This window comes from Watersipora subatra, chromosome 3 (assembly GCF_963576615.1).
Source record: "Watersipora subatra chromosome 3, tzWatSuba1.1, whole genome shotgun sequence".
NCBI lineage: Eukaryota > Metazoa > Bryozoa > Gymnolaemata > Cheilostomatida > Watersiporidae > Watersipora > Watersipora subatra.
The window spans coordinates 9,844,631-9,870,555 of NC_088710.1; the positions used below are offsets into that span (position 1 = coordinate 9,844,631).

At 33.8% G+C, this 25,925-nt stretch overlaps 2 protein-coding genes across 2 annotated transcripts; both read right to left on the minus strand.

Annotated features, from left to right (window-relative positions):
• Positions 1-4,113: 4,113 nt before the first annotated feature.
• Positions 4,114-11,978, minus strand: LOC137390323 (tripartite motif-containing protein 59-like). Its single transcript, XM_068076655.1, has 7 exons — positions 11,815-11,978; positions 11,504-11,657; positions 11,235-11,418; positions 10,422-10,612; positions 6,885-7,055; positions 4,929-5,037; positions 4,114-4,526 (listed from the first exon to the last, which is right to left on the minus strand). The coding sequence occupies exons 1-7, from the start codon at positions 11,976-11,978 to the stop codon at positions 4,114-4,116; spliced, it is 1,386 nt and encodes a 461-aa protein (XP_067932756.1).
• A 9,598-nt stretch (positions 11,979-21,576) lies between these two features.
• Positions 21,577-22,896, minus strand: LOC137392081 (uncharacterized). The gene is made up of 2 exons (XM_068078703.1): positions 22,641-22,896; positions 21,577-21,942 (listed from the first exon to the last, which is right to left on the minus strand). Exons 1-2 carry the CDS (start codon positions 22,747-22,749, stop codon positions 21,632-21,634), a joined length of 420 nt encoding a protein of 139 aa, XP_067934804.1. The 5' UTR covers positions 22,750-22,896; the 3' UTR covers positions 21,577-21,631.
• Between the last annotated feature and the right edge of the window lie 3,029 nt (positions 22,897-25,925).

The following is a 25,925-nucleotide window of genomic DNA, read 5'->3' on the forward strand; positions in this document are numbered from 1 at the left end:
TGTATCATAAGCAAATTACCTGTGTACCGGTATCGTAGTAAAAGTCAGAGCTTATCGGAAGGACAAGGACTGGCCGGCCAGAGAGAGGGGTACTAACTGCTAAAGCGTGATCGAATCTCAATCCAGTTTGTGTTTGTAGTCTACTTGTTTATTGCGCGCTTCCACTGCGGCTGTCTTTGGCGGTCTCACGAGAGCAGAGCGCAATTACGAGCATTAAAATGTCACATGCACTTAATTAATACCATTACAAAGGCAAGTGTGGATGATACTGAACGACTTTTTGATCTCATAAAAAGGCTAGATTTTCAAGGATCTCTAGAGTGGCATATTTGTGAAAGCCAATATCTACATGTATATTGTTTCTAAAAGAGTGAAACAAATACAACCGGCTATATAGTCAAGGCAAACACTTGACACAGAAGTTAGGGCTATCTTCTCATGGTACAATAAATCTGACTTGAGTGTGAGTAGGCATAGTTATGCATAAATCTAATTCGTTATGCGTACATCTAATTAAGACTTATCTTATCTGGGGTAGACATGTCTTAATTAAATTTAGGCCTGGTCAAAAAGGTTACTGTTGACATCAATCAGCATGTCATTCTGATGACAGTTGTGTAAAATATGTCCATGATTTCAGCCTAATATACAGTTACTACTTGTTTTCAGTATCAACATTATTCTAATAATAGATGCTGCCAATAAATCTTTTCTAAATGATTTCTAAAAAGTTCCATAAATCCCTCGCAAATAAAAATACAAAATATATTCATTTTATAAAAGTCTTGTTACGAACAGCGAGTTTTATTTTAATCAGAAGTTATTTCTTCATGAAAAGATTTATAGCCATTCATCAGGCTGTTCAGTCAGTAGCAGGGGTCCAATTGCAATGTCAACTATTGTTATGCAGTCGACCATTTACTCAGCAGACTAAAGGAACTTAATGCTCTGTGCATCAGTTTTTGTTGTTCAGGAACTCTGTAGAATATTGTTTAAGATATCTTAACATTTGACATGAAAATGAATCTACTACAAAATTAATTATGGGTGTGTTTTATCACACCTAGTTTATTGTACCTAAATGCTAAGGAAAATGTTTAATGCTTGCCACAGTCTATTGATCCAAACATTATTTTATCACTATAGCAGAAGCTAACGTTTCTGCACTGTTTAGTAAACTATGCTTGTCGCTTTGCTTTTATCAAAATTGTTTAAACTTATAAAAACATGCAAAATATTACAGTTCAGTAATTGTTTCAGTAATATTGCTTTAAGTAGATTACGGGCAGTAATAGTTTAGGATTGTTACTGTTTCTCACATGATTGTTCTTGTTTAGTCACACCTCATGTTACTAAAAAGCAGGTTTTATTTTAACATGACTTTGTGGAATCTTTCCGCTCCAGCTTATTTCGCAATGTTTGTCTCATCATACGAAAACTGTCTGCAACCTAATATGGTAAATAATAGATGGGAGGACACAACTACAAAAATTCGTGGGAATTAACACATTCATATCGCAATGTTTGTTAAATATGTAATCAAATAGCGGAACTTTGGGTTACGTTGACCCTGTTGTACGATTCTTATGCCTTACGAAGTGGAACACAATGATTTTTTATTCTCATCATCTGAATCCTATTTCGCCATATGAATTTAACGAAAAGTTGCTCGATATTCAAATTTAGCTGTCGGTGTGCTTGTTACGTCAAAATAACAAAGATGCTGATATTCTAATTGTCAAAAACCTCACAACCCCTGAAAGAAATACGATGACCGATTTCTCTCAGTTTGGCATTTGTCGGGTGACAGAAAGTTGGTACGTAATATCTCCTCGCAAATTAATTGTAAAGTTGGAGTTGCAATCTCTTTTAAGAAAGAATTAGAGGTTAGACAACTTCTGTTAATCTGCTAGCAAATATACACTTCACGAGAGCAGCATTGTTTGGGTTTTTTACCGAATTAAGTTGCAAAAAGATTTTAATGAGGTCAGCCATATTTTATTGTGGAAATAGCCGGAAACCCATAAGTGATGGAATGTTAGCGATGAAAAAGTTGAAGTTCAGTAAAATAGTTGAAAATGATGTACATAAAACTCACTTTTAAGTGTGTATGCATGTGTGTGTGGGATATGTGCATGGGGTGTGTGTGTGTGTGCGTGTGTGCGTACGTGTGTGTGTGTGTGTGTACATGTGTGTGGGGTAAGTGTGTAGGGTGTGTGTGTGTGTGTAGGGTGTGTATGTGAGTGTGTGTGTGTGTGTCTAGGGTGTGTGTAGGGTGTGTGTAGGGTGTGTGTAGGGTGTGTGTAGGGTGTGTGTGTGTGCGTGTGTGTGTAGGGTGTGTGTGTGTAGGGTGTGTGTGTGTGTGTAGGGTGTGTTGTGTGTAGGGTGTGTGTGTGTGTGTGTAGGGTGTGTGTGTGTAGGGTGTGTGTGTGTGTGTGTAGGGTGTGTGTAGGGTGTGTGTGTGTGAGTGCGTGTTTGTGTGTGTGTGCGTGCGTGTGCGTGTGTGTGCGTGTGCGTGCGTGTGCGTGTGTGTGGGTGCAAGTGAGGGGGTGTGTGGGAAGGGTGTGTGGGAAGGGTGTGTGTGGGGTGGTGTGGGTAGTGTTGGTGGTGCGTGGGTTTGTTTAGTTAGCTGAATTCATTTTAAGTTGCTAATTTTTAATATGTGCAGTAATTATATGAAATTTTGAAGATTTTTACCGTGGTATGTTAGCATTACTTATTTACTATAGGTTTCTACATGTATAACCCTCTATACGACATTTTTGCTATACGATGCCAACTCTGGAATGGATTAAAATCATATAGCGAGGATGCACTGTAGTTCAATAGTTTGCAGGAATTAAATTATTGACAACCTTAGACGCAATAGTCATATTTTCTGGTGGTGCGATCACACTGTATCAACCAAAGTCCTTTTCGCGATTATTCATCGACTACGTGCACCATAAGCCGATGATATCAACAAGGCGACGGGGTATGTTGAGAAACATTGCAGCTGCCAAACTTTCTTGACATTTCGCCGAGCATTTACAACAATGTGTGCAATGTGCATCACTTGGGTGCTGGTGATTGACTGTGACGAATTGCTTAATATAATTTATTTCCCGTCATGATAGTTGCTGCGGGATTAGCATTTCATCATTTCAGTGATAGCATTGTGTAATGAGAACAGTATGTGGTGGACTATTTGCTGATGTAAACCGAATAGGTTTATGATAGTGTGAACAATTGTTATCACTAGCGATCACTGATGCATCATGAGGTTACTGCTGGTATAATGTAAACCAGCCTTTAGAATGTTTCCACGCTTCAAGTGTTCTGAAATTCATGATAGTTTTGGTTTATTTTAAGCAAATTTACAAATCTATGTAATTGTTTATCTGAAATAGTCGTCACTCTATATTTTCAAATACAAAATATTATTTCTAAGAAAATACTATGCTAGAGCATGTACATGTAGATTACAGTAATGGTTTATTCTACGCAGATCTAATTAAGGCAGAAATCTATTACATATGCAACAAATAGTATGCATAGTAAATAAAATGACAGAATGAAAATAACTATAATATCTATCAAAATGTTAAATTGTTGGCATATCAAGCAGTAGAGACTAAACATTATTTAAAATATAACAGAAATGTAGTGTAAAGAATACACATGAAACATGCCACAAGTAAACCAACAGTTTGAACTCATGATCCAACTGAGTCTCCAGATGAGCTCTCATATAGAGAGCTTATAAATCTCTACCATTTTGTTGCCAGATGTTGTTACTACCAAAGTGTCTGCTTCACAATGGATACGCTTACTGCCTTGCTTCAGCCAACAAAACTCATGAACCACAACTCCTAAAATGAGCATGACTAGCTGCCAGGGATTATACGTATTTGCAGTAGAATTTACCTAAATGGAATCTATGGAAAAAGCATCTGACTTTATTTGCTTCCTTTGTGTAAGCAAATAGAGCCGGTGGCCTTTAAGAGAAAACAATAAAGTTTAATGTACATATACAGTACATGTATGAAGCCATATAAGACATTCCCTTAATACTTACACCAAGTGTATGATTTACAGTTGTCATATTTACAGGTTTATAGAAACTGAGGCTAACTAACCTGTCTCTAAGTTAAGTACTCTCAGCTTCCATCCACTATCAGCTAAAAGAGCATGTCCTCTTCCATAGCCTGTGATGGCTGGTAGCTCCGTCTCCTTCTTCCTCCACATGACTTCTTCGGTATTTAGGTCTATCTTAATGAGATCTTTGAAAATTGAATCAAACGCAACTATAGAAGTGTTATCTGCAGCCATGAGAATTCGTAATGATGATTTCATAGAGTCTAAGACATTTTTTACGCGGACTCCATTAAGTGTGTAGAGAGCTGGTGTAGACTGAAAACTTGTCTGATCAGTAAGAAGAAGCTGATCAGACACAAGTGTCAGTGAACTGTATGAACTGTTGACAGCAGACGGCCAGCTTGACATCAGCTTGCCAGACAAATCATACAACTTGACATTTCGTGTCACTGTATGACCAGAATAACTTCTGATGTTAGTAGGAGTCGAAGTCAAAACATAAATTGTCTCCTTATAAATTGCAACAGATAACACTGAGTATTGCGACTGAATGAGGGTGTTGACAGTTTGAAAGTTGTCTACCCTTAAAACGGAATTATCCATTTGTACATAAATGTTTCCTTTGTGCTGTTTGATGCTTTTACCAAAACCCTTTAGACAGACGGTCTTTGGAGGAGACAGAGATTTAGGGTATGTAGGAGTTGTCATCAACTTCTCACTTTCGATTGCGATAGAGCTGAAAGTTATTATGATTTCAGCATTTCTATTTTGATCTATAAAAAAAAAGTGTTGTGATACGAGGTGCTGCAAAACAAGAATATTATAAACGGAAATTTCTAAACAAAAACAACCTTTTTTTTCTATCTCCTGGATATTAGACAACTTCAGAGAAGGGAGTCGTTCTCTCCTAAGCCTCTCCGTTGTTTTATACAGCTCATCATAAGCTCTTACCATATCAACCTACATGTATATGAAGAAGGCTCCTTTTACATCACCTAAAATGGTGGCTCATGATAGATTGGTTATTATATGCACAGTATATTAGTGTACATGCTATTATAACTGGTATAGTCATTATATATGTCAGTGTACATGTTATTATAACTGGTAGTCATTACATATGTCAGTGTATATGTTATTATAACTGGTAGTTATTATATATGTCAGTGTATATGTTATTATAACTGGTAGGTATTATATATGTCAGTGTATATGTTATTAGAAAAGGTAGTCATTATATATGTTAGTGTATATGTTATTATAACTGGTAGTCATTATATATGTCAGTGTATATGTTTTTATAATTGATAGTTATTATACATGTCAGGATATATGTTTTTATAACTGGTAGTCATTATGTATGTCAGTGTAGATGTTATTATAACTTGTAGTCAATATATCGTGAAACCTCTATTTTTCTACCATTCCTAGAACTGGTGCTTTATTATAGTTTAAATAAAGCTTGGCCTCTATTTTGCCAACAGCTCATCAGAATTTCGGAAAGCTAAATTTAATCTTTTTATGGTCGAAATTTTTCACTCTTTTGGGAGTGAAAAATATTAACTCTTTTGGATGCAAGAAATCTGCAAACTCACCTCTAGCTCGTCATAGATCTGTTAATAAATATGCATTTAGAAACTGAGAAATATCGCTACCAGTTCATATTTATTGCTTGCAATTACCTTACGAGATATACAAATATAGCTGGCGCCTTGTGTTGCAGTTTGTTGGAACTTTCAGCTTCTTATTTTTTTAGAAGGCATATTGTTATTTCATAACTATATTTAACAATATTGCATAAAAACTCATTGTACTCGTTGATACGGTCACTACAGTTTTAGCTATAAATGCCGTTTTATGTGAAATAGAAGAAAAGTTATTGTAAGTGTCAATCAATGAAAAGTCGAGGTTAGATAGTCGCAATGATGCTATCAAATAGTACGCTTTAAGTCTGCATAATTTATAAGTTATATAGTAATAATCCATCAGATGCTACAAATATATATTCAAAAATAAGTTACATAAACAAACCATATATATAATACATGCGGAAACAAAAACTAACATTTTTTAAACAAAAATATTAGCATCGTTTGGTAATATTTTGCAGTCGATTTTTGATTGTTGCTTCCATTTAAAACCATTTCATCTTCTTGTGATTGTCCAATACCTTTTACATTGTCTTTTAATCACAACTCTTTTACTGTACAGCTGACCTAGCCAATATTATCGTTCAAACAATTTTTTAACAGAGCAAAGCTATTATGCATTGTCATTTAGAATTTACTTTTTGCACAAATAAAGAAATACATGTGTAACTTTGCACATCCGGCTAAGCAGTTTTAGCCTCAAAATAGTAGTAGATTCCATCGTAATTTCTAAATCGTTTTTCATATACGAGGTATCACGACCTAAACAAAGAACTACTATTAGCCTTATACAGTTATTACGTAATTATTTTTATCGTGATGCTTTTAAATTTTTAATAAAAAAACTGCAAAGCTTTCAAGTTAGAAAATGGACTTCGATATGACCAGAATCAATGAAAGAATTAATTGTCATATATTAGTGATATTGACTGAGTTAGTATGATTTTGTGGACACTATTCTACCTACCATTTGCTATTGTGGGTTGGTAAAGATCAAAAAATGTCAAAGTAGCAGTCAAATGTAAGTAGCGTTCTATTTTCCAACCTTTTTCCTGTTAATAGTGGCAGTTAAATAAAAGTGGCATTCAAATACAGGTTTTACGGTAATATAAAATCAGGTCTGGACTAAAAGTAAAGCATAAATATCAGTAAATCAACCTCGTGGCTGTATTTGCACTTTGCCTCCAGTCTGTGTCTTGTGTTTCTCACAGAGTTCCATTTGCTCATCAGTGTACTTTCCATGTATTCAGCCAACTTTGTCTTGGTACGCTGCCTGTCTGCCATGAACTGTCTTTCTAGATCACCATATTTCTGTTTTATTTCCGCCAGCTATTAATAAACACCCTCTTAATGTTAGTTATACTATATGGCTCAGATCTAGGTCAATACTCACATTCAGTGCTATCTAATGTTGAACTCCTTGAGAGATTTTGCTAGTATATCATGTACTTTGGCGATCAGTCAGAGATGATTTCAATCAGCATCTGTGAGAGTTTTACGTCAGACGCAAATTGCTGCTCCAATTTTCAAGCTGTGAAGTAGGTACATGTATGGTTTACCACCCCCTATTAGGGGCCTAACATCAGACTACAGCTACAATACTTTATTTACTTAATGTATATTTACGCATATAAGCCTACTCTAGAGGGTAAAAGTTCTTTACCAAACTAAAGGGTACAGCTTATACAAGCGTAAGTTTGATCAAAGATAAATGAAATGACGTTGTGCTAACTTAATTTTAACAACCACAACTCAAACCTTTATTAACTCAATTTCCTTAAAGGTTGATTTGCAACAAAATTCATATTACCGTTATTTGCTATGAAAAGATTCACCATGTCTTACTCTATTGTGTTGTAGGTGCAAAATATGTGGAAAGGTGATTACAAGCTCCTAAAAGCTCAAAAACAAACAGAAAATCGCAGCCACACGAGACCGCCGTAGTTAAGATTTCCTTTTCAAAACGGCTCAAATGTGATGTAGTTGTGAGAGATGGTTTCTGTTTACACTTTCTTGCAACCTTATTCGCCGAAATATTTTCACAAATATACTTCACGCATTCAATAAAACTATGTCTATTGTTCTTACGCGTCTGTTTTACCATCATCGTAATGCTGTCACTTTTAGCAGTGATATCTTATAACTTGCCGTAAAAACTCGTTTAATTTTTTAGCCTTATAGCTTGAAGGAGTACATATCATTGTCTGATAATCATGACGAGCCTGTCGGTCACTTGTGACAATCGAAAAGTGTTGCAGAACTTATTTGCGAAGTATTGGGTCACATTATCAGATAACGACTTGCCGCTTAGACTAGGCCGAAACAAAACTGTAAAGTAGCGAACATCTATATTTGATACGAGGTCTTCGGTAAAACCCGAAGTGTTTGTCATAAACTAGTGCTACGATAAGTTTTATATTGAGCTTTTTATTGACCTTTCAACTCACGTGAGAACATACGTGACAAGACGATAACCAAATTTTGTGGTTACATCAGAGAAATAAATAGATTCCAATCTACGGCGGCTTTTCGTTTTTGAGCTTTGAAGAGTTTGTAATCACATTTCCACATATTTGGCACCTACAACACAACAGAGTAAGACATGGTGAATCTTTTGATACCAAATAACTGTAATGTGAATTTTGTTGCAAGTCAACCTTTAATAAAAGTAAAACAACAATGATGGTTACCACTACCATTAACCTTTCCGTACAAAATAAACTTTTTATAGAGACAATTAAACATTTGATAAAACCGAATGTTTGACAATGGTGCATATAAGTTGCCACATCATTTGACCAAATTAATTAGCATAAAATTTTCCATCATCTGATACAATAAAAAGGCCAGAAATATAATGCAGGATCAGTTCAGACATGTTTGTTCTTTTCATACTACCGGGGTTGACAAGATGAGCATGTTCCGAGTCGGACAAGTTACCACTATTATTATAGGTTACGATGTGATATCTACTGTTGAAAATAAATACTCACCGTCACTGCCATTATTGCCATTATTCACCAATAAATACTTATTGATCTGCAACTTGTAAAACCTGCATAGCTGTCATGCTTCTGATCATCGCAAAGAGGTAGCTATAGAAACAGGCTTTTGCAAAGTGAAACCAAGGTCGGTGTACATTACAAACACGTTTTTATTGGCTTAACGCAAACTGATGGTTGTTTCCTTTCAATTAAACGGAGACGCGATAGGCTAATTATACAACTATTCATCAATCAGAAACATCTTAGTCTAAACTTGCCAAAGCCGCTCCATTTCCGCTACCTTTTGCTCTGATAGGCATGTACAACATATTACAATTCAAAGGATCGACTTACATGTATATGTGAGTTTATATATATTCCCTAATTTCTGATTGGGCTTTTTTAGAGTCGGTTTACATGCGAGATAGGCTTATATGCAGAAATATACTGCAGTAAATGTTATCAACGTGATGCGAACTGTTAGATTATATTTACTACCTGTACATTATTATTAATATTGTACTTATTACCTGTACATTAGTATTAGTATTGTATTTACTATCTGTACACTATTATTAGTATTGTATTTACTACCTGTACATTATTATTAATATTGTACTTATTACCTGTACATTAGTATTAGTATTGTATTTACTATCTGTACACTATTATTAGTATTATATTTACTACCTGTATATTATTATTAGTATTATATTTACTACCTGTATATTATTATTAGTATTGTATTTACTACCTGCACATTATTATTAGTATTGTATTTACTACCTGTATATTATTATTAGTATTGTATTTACCAACTGTACATTATTATTAGTATTGTATTTACCACCTGTACATTATTATTAGTATTGTACTTACTACCTGTACATTATTATTAGTATTGTATTTACCACCTGTATATTATTATTAGTATTGTATTTACTACCTGTACATTATTATTAGTATTGTATTTACTACCTGTACATTATTATTAGTATTGTATTTACCACCTGTATATTATTATTAGTATTGTATTTACCACCTGTACATTATTATTAGTATTGTATTTACTACCTGTATATTATTATTAGTATTGTATTTACTACCTGTATATTATTATTAGTATTGTATTTACTACCTGTATATTATTGTTAGTATTGTATTTACCACCTGTACATTATTATTAGTATTGTATTTACTACCTGTACATTATTATTAGTATTGTATTTACTACCTGTATATTATTATTAGTATTGTATTTACCACCTGTACATTATTATTAGTATTGTATTTACTACCTGTACATTATTATTAGTATTGTATTTACTACCTGTACATTATTATTAGTATTGTATTAGTTACCTGTATATTATTATTAGTACTGTATTAGTTACCTGTATATTATTGTTAGTATTGTATTAGTTACTTGTACATTATATTTAGTATTGTATTTACTATCTGTACATTATTATTAGTATTGTATTAGTTACCTGTATATTATTATTAGTATTGTATTAGTTACCTGTACATTATTATTAGTATTGTATTAGTTACCTGTATATTATTATTAGTATTGTATTAGTTACTTGTACATTATATTTAGTATTGTATTTACTATCTGTACATTATTATTAGTATTGTATTAGTTAACTGTATATTATTAGTATTGTATTTACTACCTGTACATTACTATTAGTATTGTATTAGTTACCTGTACATCTCTAGTAGCGTTTAGAGACCTCAGCATTTTCACAGTTTCAATATCAAAGTCTGAGATGCACTTTGAGATGAGTTTAAAAAGTTTCTCCAAATCAACTTCTCTTTCCATAATATTTTCAAACCTGTTTGAGTTCTCTAGATAGGTTACTAATTCATCTAGTGGCAGCAATTGATGACTTTTCTCTGTAAATAAAATAAGTATTTTGTAGCCAACATCTCAAACTGTAATTTCTCAAAGAGAAAAATTAGTGTAATTGATGTTTTCATTTTTACGTTTTCTTTGTACATGTACAATTATATGCATCATGTACAGTACATGTACATGATGCATATAATCAGGCAGTTGTCATAACTCTATCTCACTAACCACGCTCTTGCATACGCGTTGCTCTTTATTATCTTCTTATGAAAACATTTAAAAGCTTGTATAACTTTTTGCTTTTGGCAAGATTTAGAGATCGGTGTTATAAAACATATGTTTATATATCAACGTTGAGATGCGTAAGGTTAGAGATCAATCTTGTGATACATATAAGGTCAGAAATCAATATTGTTAAACACATAAGGTTAGTGATCAATATTATCAGACATAAGGTTAGAGATCAATGCTGTGAGACATATAACGTTGGAGATCAATGCTGTGAGAGATATACGTTTAGGTATCAATGCTGTGAGACAAGGTCAGAGACCAGTGTTGTGAGACATACAAAGCAACGGCACATATTCATTTACTTTTGATTATAATGTTTCTTTTGGTTAGTCATGCTGAAGTCTCTCCGAAAACAATATTCCATAATTAACTTACCACCTTGACATTTTGTCAATCCGGAGAAGCAACGATTACAAATAACCATAAGGCAAACTTTACATCCCAAACTGTAAGGATGTTCCTCATGTTTGTCACATGTTCTTATATCTATCTTCCGTTTCCGTAATTTGTATTCTTTGATGTCTATGGATGTGTGGTCAATGTGAATATCATCATGTGTCTGTAAAATGAACTAGTCGAAAGTGCACAAAGAAGGAGTTGTCTTTTCTTGATGAAATAGAGGTTCGTGCGTGCTACTCACTTACCCCCTTATGTTTAACACAGTATTTCTTTCTGCAGTCTGTACAGTACATATCAGCTGTTAGTGCTTCTTGCTCTTTGCTGACACACACATCACACCAGTCCTTGTCTTCAGTTGAGTAGGAAGGAAGGTTAGCAGCTGGTATCTCATACACCTCTCTAAATAGACAGACAGTTTACATTACAAACTCATTTAGAGAGTACATACATGTATTTTCTTATATGTTAGGGTTCTCGTAAGTTGATGTATGACTGCAGATTTATGGCTGAGTAAAAACACAACTTTAAGGTTGATAAGAAGCATCATTTTACACACCTGCATCCTTCTATTGGACACTGTATGAGATGGTTTATGACATAGAAGTCAGAGAGACACTCCAGGCAATGGACGTGTTTACATGGAAGGATCTTTGGTTCTTCCATCCCCTTACCTTCTCTCATACAGAATCCACATTTGGTTTCTGCCTCAGAGTCTGCCATCATTTTGCACCTTTCTTAAATCTGATATAAACAAAGTATCGTTAGATGAACTATTTACTCATAGGCACACCAAACACCATTTCTCTAGCAAACTGCAGTAAGACAAGCAACCTTTAAGGAAATGTGAATGGAGTATTTTCAAAACTGCGAAAAAAAACAATAAGTGTTGCATCGTAACCCAAATGTGTGCGCTTCAATTCTACCATTACTTATTGACATTATGCTGTACTTGTTGTTTTATTATTCTGTAGTTTAAAAATATGTGAACAATTTTCTCGACTTACTGAAATGCTCAAGCGTGTGAAAATTCAATACCAACATACCGTAAAACCACTAATAGAACGCTGCCTCTATTAGAATGCCACTTCTATTTGACTGTCATTACGAGATAAGGGTTTAAAAATAGAGCTTCATCCTCTATTTGAATCGCTCCCCCTCCCATCCATTTGACCGCCACTTTGACTTTTTTGATCTTTGAGAACCCATAATATCAAGTGATCAGTAAAAGTGCTCACAAAATCATATTAATAATGAATCGTTTACATTATTAACAATTATTTCTCTCGTTGTCCAACTCCAAAACTTTTCGTCATTTTTTCGTTAAAATTTCCAAAGTAATACCATAGAAGTAATCAATAATGGTCTCAAGCTAATAGTTGTTCCTTGTTTAACACGGTCTTAATACTTTGAAGAACATGCATAGGAAAACGGTTTGCAAGTTTTGCAAGGTTTTCAAAGGTTACGTTTAGTGAGCAAACTTTTACACATTGTATTTGTGCAAAATGCAGCGCGTAAAAGTTTTGCTCTGCCAAAAAACTGTGTGGATGAAGATATCGACTAGTTCAGCAGTGCAGAAAAAAATGTTGAGACCAGAAGATATTGTAGACAGTATTGGACAACTAGAAAATTTTTGTTCCATTGTAAGCAACAATCAGAACGTAGCTATTCAAGCAAACAATGAAAATATTTTTATTTTAAAAACGTAAATTTTTGTTTCTACATGTTATATAAGTATGGTTCATTTATGTCACTTGTTCATGAATATATATTTGTATCATTTGATAGATTATCACTATATAACTTATAAATATGCAGATTTATAGCATTTTATTTAATAGCATTTTGCAGCTATTTTAACACAGCTTACAAAGGATCGATGCTCATAACTCCACTTCTATTGCACATAAAAAGCTAGTTTTGGCTGCAAACTGTAGCAAACATACCATATCAGAGTGCAACGAGCTTTTATGCAAAATTGTTAAAAATAGATATAAGTAAATATATGTCTTCAAATTCGGTATGAAATAAAAAATTTAAATGCAAACAAGTTGCAAAAAGGGATACAGGCTATATCATCGCAGGTCAATTGCAAGCAATAGATATTAACTGGTAAATATATTTCGCGGTTTCTCGATGCATATTTATTAAGAAATCTCTGACAAGTTGGAGATAACTCAGCAGATTTTTTGCATCCAAAAGGTTTAATATCGCTCTACTGGAATAACAGAGCAAAATATTGGCGACATCCGATTCGCCCGTAATAAGGCTAAATTTATTTTCCTAAAATTTTGATGAGCCATTTGAAAAATACACCGCCAGCCTCTATTTGAACCCCGCCTCCAATTGACCACCACCGTAGAGAAAGGGTTGAAAATAAAGCACCACGGCATTCAATTAGCGGTTTTCCAGTATATAAATCTCAATCTCTTTTGTCATTCATCCGTTGGTCTGTCGTTTGTGTGTTCAGTTACAGCAATAGATCTTTAACAACAAAAATTCCAGCTTGCACTGGATTTGAACTCAGAACCTCCAGGTCTCTAGACAGGCATGCTAAACCACTAGACTACGTCTCCAACTAGCAGTATCAATGAATAATTGTGAACATATTCATTACATCAGTTGAAATACGCACAATAAACTTTGTGTGATGCGTAACATCACATGAGCAGGCTTCACCGCTCACAGCTTAACAGCTTTTATTATGGTAAGTTTATCAATATAAGCAAGCTTAAGTTACTAACTTAAGTTACTCAAATTAACCAATGTGCCAATTTTGTCATTGGTAAATTAGTCAACTTACCCAATAGCAACTACAACTTTTTTCTAGTAACAATCAATACACATCGTACCCAGTGAATGGCTACTATTATATGGTAGAAAATCTCATATTGATTTCTAGTCTTTTCGTGCTCTGCGCGTGATTATATATTTGGCATCGAGAAAAGACTTGAAGAAAGACTTCATTGTGAAACACCTGACGCAGGTGGTCATTGCTTAAAAGAGCTTAATTCTTTTAGCTAACTGTTGAGTTATACTGTGGTGGTGATATCTGTAATTTGTTATGGCTAGATGTCAATAATTTATGTAGGTTTTATAAGATAATATTCAAGGTTTAGTGTCACATGTGTTCAGCTGCATAACAAGTTGAACTGAACAGGAAGTTGATTATAACGATAATGATTGTAAAAACAAATGCGATTGGCCGTGACCAAAACCAGAAGCAAGTAAAAAATAATATAAGAGTAGTACATATATATATATACTATATATGTACTATATATGTACTATATATACGTAGTATATATATATATAGTATATGTATATATATACATATATATATATATATATATATATATATATATATATATATATATATATATATATATATATATATATATATATATATATATATATATATATATATATATATATATATATATATATATATATATACTATATATGTACTATATATACGTAGTATATATATATAGTATATGTATATATATACATATATATATATGTATATATATATATATATATATACTATATATGTACTATATATACGTAGTATATATATATAGTATATGTATATATACATATATATATGTATATATATATATATATATATATATATATATATATATATATATATATATATGTATATATATATATGTATATATATATATAAACTATAAATTCCTAAGAATTATGAACTAGTATTACTAAAATTAGAGTACTCAACAATATATTGGAGCAGCTATATACTAATAAATTATTTAAAAGCAATACTTATCTTTTTTCTCAGCTACTGTCAGTTTCATGATATTCTCATTCATCAGGCTGTGTTGAAATAAACAAGATGGTGACTAATCTCTTCCTCTCTTCCTGAGGAAGAGATTAGTCACCATCTTGTTTATTTCAACACAGCCTGATGAATGAGAATATCATGAAACTGACAGTAGCTGAGAAAAAAGATAAGTATTGCTTTTAAATAATTTATTAGTATATATATATATATATATATATATATATATATGTATATATATACATATATATATACAATGTATATATATACATATATATACATATATATCGGAAGATGGTCGAAGCCAGGACTGGCTGCCTAGCTGACATCGAGGTGATCGACATCCCGACGACACTACCGCTAGTAAGACTTCCGGTCGGCTGAAGGTCGGCAGCCGGTTCAGATGTGCTACGAATGGGGTGGAGCCAATAAAAAAAAAGGATATAAGAGGAGCACCTGGAGCGACGATGAGCAGAAGTTTCTGACAGTCTCTTGCATGCTATTCATTTGAACAGCATGCATCCTTTCATTATATTGATGGCTGGAATAGGAATAGCAGTGATACATCAAGATATGACAACTCCTAATTGCTGTATTCACGTACTTGTGGGCTATAGCTATTAAGGCAACACAATTAACAACAGGGATGACCCATGATAAGTAGAACTAAATATTTATAGAAGTATTTTTTTCACGTAATCTAGTTGTTGACATCTGAGGGTGCAGCAATGGTCTTGGAGTTATCTTTACTTGAGTTGACAGCTCAAGTTAATTATTTTTGTTCATATTAGACTTTCTCAGTTTAAACACTATAAAACGGAATTGTTTGACTGTTTAATCTCCATATCGTAAAAAAAGTTGTAGGGAGAAAAGTGTAAGGATGAGGAGAGTGAGAGGTAGGATAACTCCATTCCATGTTATAAACCTTCTGGAGTTTTGGTGTTGTTTTCTTGCTGCGATGCAAGAGCTCAAGATACAAAACATCTCTGGTGTATATAAGTACACACTTAGTGAGTTTTTTAAGTCAAAAAGTTATAGTTTTCTCTTCTAAAAGCTTAGAATTACAGAATTGAAGAAAACAATTATTAAGTTTATTGCCTCACTGCAGTATTTGCATAGAACTTTACTACTATATCCTAGTTTCTCACTGCTAGCTTGATGTTATCATCTTACTTGCAGCTGTGTTTGTGCCCATTTCAGTGTATAGAGATATCTATTGATATATTCACCATCATCTTGTAGTCTAGCATTGTGTTAAATTAAGGTTTGTATTAAGGCGTTGTTTAAGATAATACTTGTGGCTGGAATACTTTGCAAGTATTTGGGTTTTAAGGGTATAGGATTATTGGTTAGTATATTCCTTGTCATTTGGTGGTCTAACGTTCTTTTGTTGCAGAAGAAGGCAATGTCGTATTATTAAACTTGCTTGTTTGTAATGTTTGTAGAAGGGCATATCTCCCTCCGCACTCACTCATATACTACTATACTCTTCTAATTCTCATGATGTAATCACCTTCTAATAGCTGCGATGACCACTAGTAACTGCCATAACTTTAGACATCAATGTAGCCTGGGATCCACAACTTCAGTCCTGCAACAGGTAATGCTTGCTACTCTAGAATACTTGTGCAAGTATTTGAGTTTGCTGTAAGTGATCCGCCGTCATCAGCAGTAGCTTCCTAGAACTGAGCTGTTTCAGATCTCTTTCTTAAGCAAGCTTGTTAAACAGTAATTTAAATCCCGAGATCTGCTGCCAAATACTTGAACACCAACAGGTTTCACCCACTTAAGTATTTCATTCCGTTTATGTTCATAACCAAGAGCAAGGCTCCTACTAAGTGATGGAGCTTTATCTTGGTAAATCTGTTTTTCTACATCTGTTTGTTTTGAGCAATATGAACTGGCTATCACAGTACAGGTTGATCAGGGTTCTGAACCATCTTCTTAGTGAAGAGTAAACAAAAACAATCGGAAATGCATCAAAGAAATTCTGTATGGCTGACTTAGATTAAAGAGCAGATTATTGGTGGATGTTTCCTTATGATTAGACTAGTTATGTGGCATACAAACTTATGGATGTTGATATGGTACTCTTATCACAAGAATAATTCTCAGATTTTAGCCTCATTCTTGGGATTCCGCGCAAATGAACATGATTTTATCACCTGGTACTAGAAATGAGGGTATTGAGCAAAACAATTTTTGAATAGTTAATACTGTGCTATTAGTGCGTATACATAGAAACTTTGTATAGGCGCCAATAATGACCAACTGGTTCTCATCAAATTAACAGCATGGTCCATGAGTACCCACTACAAGGTATTCCTGGTATTCATCAGAGGTAGATAACTCAATATGCTTTGGCACTCATTACAGTTAGCAAATCAGCGTATAAGTCTCAGTGATATCTACATGTATGTTCATTCTATTAAGTAGTTTCATTCTTAGCATCATTCTATGGAGAACAATGTATGACAATTCTTGTAATATACATCAGATAACCACTATCAATTAACAACAATAGCTCCAGTTTTTGTTGGCCTTTATATGATATCATTTTAATATAGTTCCAGCTCATATTTGGTCATCTTTCAGGCATCTCACTGCTATGCCAACTGATTTCTTCAGAAGTACTCAAACTAGTCTGTTTCCAATGTTCCTGATGGTGTATATAAAGTTAATACTAGTATACTGACAGTTCCCTGCGCTGTGAGATATCATCATGTGTAATAAGCATCTTCACAGTTATTCCAAAGTATGGCATAGTAAAGTTAAGTAGAGCAGATGATATGTGCCTAGCTGTGAATCCATTCGAGGTCAACTCTTGTATGAAGCTTTTTTCCTAACCACTATGCTTGGCTAAGGACAGACATGGCTCTTATCGTAGTGAAGGCTTTTGCTTTCCTCTACATCTTACTTCATTAGCTTCAGATCCGTTCGCTGACTGTAAAGAATATAGCATTATTTTTACCCTGAAGGTCAAAGTTTTGCACTTTGTTTGCAAAAGATTTTGGCTGCATGTAATCTTTGAGGAGAGAAAGCTGTAAATTTACAAAACACTTAGTCTCCTAGAGCTATCAGATTGTGGCTGATTTCTGTTGCGATCAAATTTGCATCCCTGCAGACAAGACATTGACATTGCCACTATAACTGCATTACAGAAAAAATATAATTTAAATCTACATTTGACAAGTGAACCTGTGCTCTTTCTGTGCATGAAAGTTAAACTGAGAATGTGATCTGAATTGATTTGATTTGAATTGATTTGATATGAATCGATTTTTAAGGCTGAACAATAAGCAGCAAGAAGAATAAGTACAGCGCTGCCTATTTTACAGCAAAACTTTAGTCAGCAGCCAATAAACAGGTTTTGAAATTTTTTGACTGGCCGAGATTTGGATCAAATCTGTCCAATCATCGTTTAGTCTTTAGATGCTAATCATAGAGTTATCTCCCACTAGAGTGATAACTGTGCCTTCAACAACACGAGCGTTTCCGGTGCCAACAAGGAGCGTTTAGACCGCGCCCCTTTTTGGTGCTAGTCAATCGTAGTGATTGACAACGATAACATCAGCCATGAGAATGATCATGAATTTCCACAGTTAAGATAGTAATTATTGCTCATATTAAAGAAATGATTATTATAGTTTATTACTCTAATATATGCTTATTATTTAAAGCAATTCAATACCTACATCCCTTGCGAAGGCACTGAATAGATAGTGTTAAGTAAGTGAGTTAATGCAATCAGTTACTCCAATGATATACAGCCCCCACACATGGGGGGCTGTATATCATTGGTTACTCATAGATAAGATAGATAGTCATACTGGGGTTGTATTACATTGGTGTGATGGGAAACTAATCGACTGCCATCAACTGAAAGTATTGACATTGTATGGTGATAGAGTGATTCATTGACACCACAGTTCACAAACAGCCCTTGCATGTAATATTAGATTTCAATACATATAAATCAAATACATAGACTAGCTTGAAGCAAAGATGTCCACTAGTTAGTGGACATCTTTGCTTGATGTAAGCAAGCAAAAAGTTTGAAAGTTAGAGTGGCAAATGTTGTTAAATGTTAGATAAAAATAAATTATACTAAATTATAATTATTTAAAAATAAAATAGACTTTTTTATTACCTTATTTATTAAATAATTTTTTATTGTAATCATAGCTAAACAGATTATATTTAGCCATTATTTGGTAATTATTTCACATCTACATTTAAACACATTTGCAGTTTTATTTTTCTCCCTAATTCATTTCAACAAAAAACTTCTTTCATGATATGAAATTTAAAAATTGTAGTTGTTTGAAAAAGCTTGAAAACATTTACAGTTGTTTTTATTTTCTCTCTTCTCTTCAATTATTTCACTTACACAAAACACTTCTCATGATATGTAATTTGAAAGTTAAAGTGGCAAATGTTGTTATATGTTAAATAAAAATAAATTGTACTTAATTATACTAAATTATAATTATATAAAAATAAAATAAACTTTTTTATTACCTTATTTATTAAATAATTTTTCATTGTAATCATAGCTAAACAGATTATATTTAGCCATTACTTGCTAATTGTTTTACATTTAAACACATTTACAGTTTTATTTTTTTTCCAAATTTATTACAACAAAACACTTCTTTCATGATATGAAATTTAAAAGTTGTGGTTGTTTGAAAAAGTTTGAAAACCTTTACAGTTGTTTTCTTTTTTTTCTTAATTCATTTGAACTGCTTAAAAATATTTTCTCATGATATGAAGTTTAAAAGTTAGAATGGTAAATGTTATATAAAAATGAATTTTTTGTATTTTATTATATATTTTATATATTTCCATATTATTTCCATTTCCATAAAATTTCCATAATTTATTTCCATATTATTTCCATTTCCATAACATTTCCATAATTTATTTCCATAGTTTTTTCCATTTCCATAACATTTCCATAATTTATTTCCATATTATTTCCATTTCCATAACATTTCCATAATTTATTTCCATATTATTTCCTTTTCCATAATATTTCCATAATTCATGTCCATATTGTTTCCATTTCCATAACATTTCCATAATTCATTTCTATATCTTTTCCATTTCCATAGCATTTCCATAATTCATTTCCATATTATTTCCATTTCTATACCATTTCCATATTTCTAAAATAAATTTTCCATATCCATTTTCCTAAAATTATGGAAATATTTATGCTTATGGGAATGGATATGGAAAAGTAAACATTTCCATAATATGTTTAGCGATCCCTGGTAGGTATTGAATTGCTTTAAATAATAAGCATATATTAGAGTAATAAACTATAATCATCATTTCTTTAATACGAGCATTAATTACTATCTTAACTGGAAATCCATGATCCTTGTTTAACCATTCTCATGGCTGATGTTATTGATCTAGTCAATCGCTACGACTGTCTAGCACAAAAAATGGGCGTTGCCTAAACGCTCCTTGTTAGCACCGAAAACGCTCATGTAGTTATCACTCTAGGGGGAGATAACTCTATGATGCTACTATTGTACTCGAGTCTTTATTTATAACAAGCTTCTGATGTCATTAGCTTTAGACTGTCCACTTTTCTCTAGTTTCCCACTATTAGAGAGGAGTTTGCTTCTTCGGTCTCTGCTTCCAAGGTTGTGGTTTAACCCTTTAAAGTTTTGACTCAGTGATGATAGCTTTATTACCTCTTTAGTTTAGACATCATTCACCATTGTGCTTTTTACAGATGCTTGTAAGTTTTGAATTTGCAGTCTGCTGGCTTGTTGCCAAAGTCTCTATCAATTTCCAGAAAGTACTAAACCGTATCGCAAATAAATACTTTATATCTTCAATAGTATGAATCGTTATTGTGAATACTTCTGAAATTAAATATTAGCGTTTTTCACGTAAGTAAAGTGATTGGATGAGAGTCTAGTAGGTTTTTGACTTACTATTTGATAGTTTGCTAGAGGGCAACACAATTTCTGTTCAACAAAAGAGTTTTCATTCACAACTGTTTATTAAGAGTTAATTTTATATGTATTGTGTATTGTTTGAACAGATGCTATAATTGCACATTTTATACAATTGGCAATCACCTACTTCAATATGACTGAAAAAATGCTTGATAGTTTTCAAAATCATACATGCAGATAATTTTATCTTCTGTGCTATTTATTTTTGAACATCTAAAAGACAAAAAGCAAAAAGAAATCTAAAAAGTAACATATTGCGTAATAGAGCATAACATATTTATCTATTTATTATGATTTTTTTACTGATTATCTATATAAGTTATATATATATATACTAACTATAGCTTATATGTATGACTATAACTTATATATATATAACTGTAGCTTATAGCGAAGTACATTATATCAAGCTAGGAGAGCAAGCAGCAAGTAATCCAATATTCAGTTAAAACATCTCTGATAATTTAAAAATATATAAACTGACAGACTCTGTCAAGCAGAAGTGCAAAAAGATTTTGCGCATTTAGTGTCTTGAAAGCTGTAACGGCAGTAGAAACTGGAGTTATCATTCCGCCATGAAACAAGTCTTACTCAAAATATAGCTTTTTCATAAATTGATCAATTCCTTTGGCTTCTGGTAATGATTTCTTGGTAGCCTTTACACGCTCACTGACGGACGTTGGACGGCTATGAAATTGAGCCATAGTTGGACCAAGGTCATCGAAATCAGGAACAAAGGGCATCTGAGTCGTTGTGTGCGTAGGCACACACGGGCTAAAACTTAGCTTATAAGTCGTCACTGCTGTACGATCTTGACTCACTACAGCCAAAGTGTCTTCCTCACAGTGGATACACTTGCGACCTTTATCCAGCTCACCAAACTCATGAACCACAACTCCTAAAATAAGTAGAAGTTGTCAGTAGATTACATCTACTAATGGCAAAGGTTACCCAGATTCAGTTATTATAGAAAGGAAGTGGACCATTTGTTTATGATTTCAGTTACTGTATAAATTGTTGACTAACAGACCTCTCAGGCCTGACTTGACTCGCTTGAGTTCCGCAGTACCTAATTTCACTAGCCTTCTAAATATTACAGCTTCTTATCCACCAGCAAACTTACCGCAGTCTCGTAGTAGCAAACTACGAGACTATGGTAAGTTATTTTAGTTATACACATGTATATAAGTTATAGATACATATATAATATAGTTATATATATATAACTAGCTGATAACCTTTAAAGTTCCAGTTACGGATTAATTAGAAAACAGCAAAAAAATAAAATACAGAGAGAAGTACGTATGCCCTCTTCGTGATCTCTTTGTCACCTTTGCTTTTTTTAATCTTTTAAGGATCTTTGACCTTACTTTCTTGCGCAGGTCATGCACTGAACACACCTGCTAACCTCAAATATTCACATACCATCCCACATAAACTGATCATGTCTGACATGTTTGATTACAGTATAAATCAATCAAATCCACATCTGTTTATTGAGTATTATAGTTTCATATACATTGTATACGAATCTATCCAGATAGAATAAGCACTAACTAAATTGTACTCCGTAACTAGGTACTTAGGCTAACAAACCTGTCTTCAAGTTAAGTACTCTCAGCTTCTCTCCACTATTAGCTAAAAGAGCATGTTCTCTTCCATAGCATGTGATGGCTGGTAGCTCCGCCTCCTTCTTCCTCCACATGACTTCTTCAGTAGCTAAATCTATTCTGATCAGCTCATGAAAATCAGGGTCAAATGCAACTACAGAAGTGTTACCTGCAGCTATAAGTATTTTCACTGATAATCTCCAGAAGTTATCGAAACACTTTACTACGGTTCCTTGAAGAGAGTAAAGAGTTAGATGTAGGTTGCTCTCATCATAGATAAGCAGTTGATCAGACACTAGAGTCATCGTTTTATAAGAACTATGACGAGGAAGTTCCCAACTAGATGTCTTTCCGGTTAACAAGTTATGTGATCGAACTTCATGGGTAGATGTAACTCCATAAGTCTTGCAATTGGTCAAAGCATATATACTGTCTTTGTGAATTACCGCATCTAACACTGAGGTAAAAAGTCTAGTTATGGAAGCAACTGCCCCGGAGTCGTCTACCCTAGCAATAGTTTTATCCATTCTTACAAAAAGATTTCCCTTGTACTGATTCACACTTTCGACACAACTCTCTAGCCGGACAGTCTTTAGGAAAGACAGTGATTTTGGCTGTGAAGGAGTTATCACCACTTGCTTACTTTTAATTTCCATAGAGCTGTAAGTCATGCTGACTTCAATATCTCTATTTGTGTCTGTAAATATATGATAGAGAGAAAATGTGTTATCATGACCAGCAGTGAACAGCATGAACAAGGCCAATACTGATATTTAGACATGGCTACCTTTCCTCTCTACCTCCGGTATGTGACGTAAATTCAATGTCGGTAGTTGCTCTCTCCTGAATTCTTCCATTTGGTGATACAGCTCCTTATAGGCTGTCACTATATCAACCTTTATAAGAAAGATTCATTCTGTACCAACCAGTGTAGTGTATAGAGAAAGATGTGTAGTGAAAGTGTAGTCAAAGATGTTAGGGGTTTAAAATGGCTACTTTATACTTTTGCTGCTGTTACCTACTCCTGACTTTGTTATATAAAAATTGAGGAAACTGTAAAAACTAAAAATATCCAACTTCATTAAAATGTGAAGCAACAAGAATTTTAAAATGTCTATTTTAAGCTAATTACAAACAACACAATTTTAGTGGTGTGTTTCTCGCGTACGCATAGTTTATGTCAGAGAAATGTAAAGAGAGAGTAATGCTGCTGGAAGCGTAAGAGAACCGTATTGGGTCCTTTCATGCTCCGTTGGTGACATTGCTTTTTCCATACAGTGCTCTAATGCCAACTCGACAGCTTTTTCATGTTACGTATACCAACAGGGGTGGGTAGACAACCCTCTTTTAATATGTTGCAAGATAACAGGGTAACTGTAAGCAATAGAAAGTGTGAGAAAGGGAGGGAAACTGAAAAAAAGTAAAAGAGTGGGAGAGAGGGTGAGAGAGAGGGTGAGAGAGGGGAGAGAGAGTGAGAGAGGAGAAAGAGGGTGGGAAAGGGTGAGCAAGAAGAAGAAGGGGAGAGAGGAGGAGAGAGGATGAGGGTGGGTGAGAGAGGATGGCTGAGAGAGGGTGAAAGATAGAGAGGGTGAATGTGAGAGAAGTTGAGAGAGCGCAGGCTAATACTTTAAATTGCAATCTGAGATTAGCAAACAGGACTTGACTAAACCAAACTTAGTAAACCAACCTCATGACCGTGTTTGTATTTAGCCTCCACTCTGTTCCTTGAATTTGTTAGGAAGTTCCATTTGTTCATCACTGTTCCTTCCATGTATTCAGCCAGCTGTACCTTAACACGTTGTCTATCTGCCTTCAGCTTCCTTTCCAGCTCTTGGTACTTCTGTTTTATTTCTGTCAGCTGTCAATAGACATAAAACTCAATAATTGACAGCTAAAATTTTAACTAGTTCATAATTTTAATTACAAATCAATAGAACATGTTAGTAATCTCACAAAACATAATTGTTTTGATTTTTTAATTCAAAATTCATAGTCAGTAAGCTACATTAAAAGCATGCAGGCTTAAATAATTTGATTTTTTTTAGAGAAATACAAGCTAACTAGCCTAAATTTACTTCAAAAAACATTTTAACTCATCAAAAAACTAAGTTTTTAGGGAACTAAAATTAGAAAAAAAATATCGTTTCTGTTATATTTTTGTCACATTGGCACTTTTATCACCATGGTAACGTGATTACTCCAGTATGAGAAACACCATGATGAGAGAAAAAGGTCAGTTAATAAAACAGTTTTGATGAATCGAAAACCAATTTGCTTACAAAGATTTGGGGCAACCAAAATTTAGGCAGGTTTCAACAGTGGTTTGGCATCGTCTTCTGTTGGGTTTTTTACTTGGAATCTACCAATTCTACAATTCTACCATCTCTAGCTAGCTGACTATTGGCTCACAGAGAAGCTTCTCCACCCTGTGTCAGACTTTGTTTTTAGTCCTGCAGGGTTGCTAGCCACCCTCCACATCTACACTAGAGCACAGGATGGAGGAGCTGGTTTATTCGCCGACAACCCGACGAGATTTGGCAGAGGTACAATTGTGGCTGGATGCCCTTCCGAACACCACCAATGGTCCTTATGTGACCCGAATGACTGACCTATTGTCATAAGCCAGTGTCCTAACCATTGCACTACGGCTTCTTCTGCAAGTCAAGTATTATACCTTACAGATGTTTATGTGAGTACTTCACTAATTGAGAGCGTTTGTTCAGCCGAGTATGGTACTCAGATGTGTATGTAGTAATGGTTTTCTACCTTATGCTACAGAGTTACCATAGAGTTAACCATGTGGTAACTCTGTTACAGATTATACCGTTCCTCAACAATAGAAACTTTGTAAATATAATTAGAACAAAACCAATTTGATGTATTTCATGTTTGTCGCAAGTAATCTGCCTTTGTCAGTCTAAAAATACTATGGCAAAAGTTCTTAGCTTGATTTTAATATTTTAGAATATAATAAAACACATGGCAACAGCGAACTAACAAAGTTCTATTTTCATTTGCATACACAGACTGTTAAAAGGGCAGAAGGTTAATTTAGAACAAACATAAATTAACTTTCATAAATATGAGCTGTTAACTTTGTGCCAGAGTTATGCTCTCTTGGGTAATAGTGGCTACTAAGCCAATCCATATATATAAATCTCAGTGTTTGTCTGTCGTCTGTCAGTCGTTCATCTGCTCAGTTATAGCAACAAAGTTGTAGGATGAAAGTCTACTTCACACTGGAACTGAACTCAGAACCTCCGGTTCTATA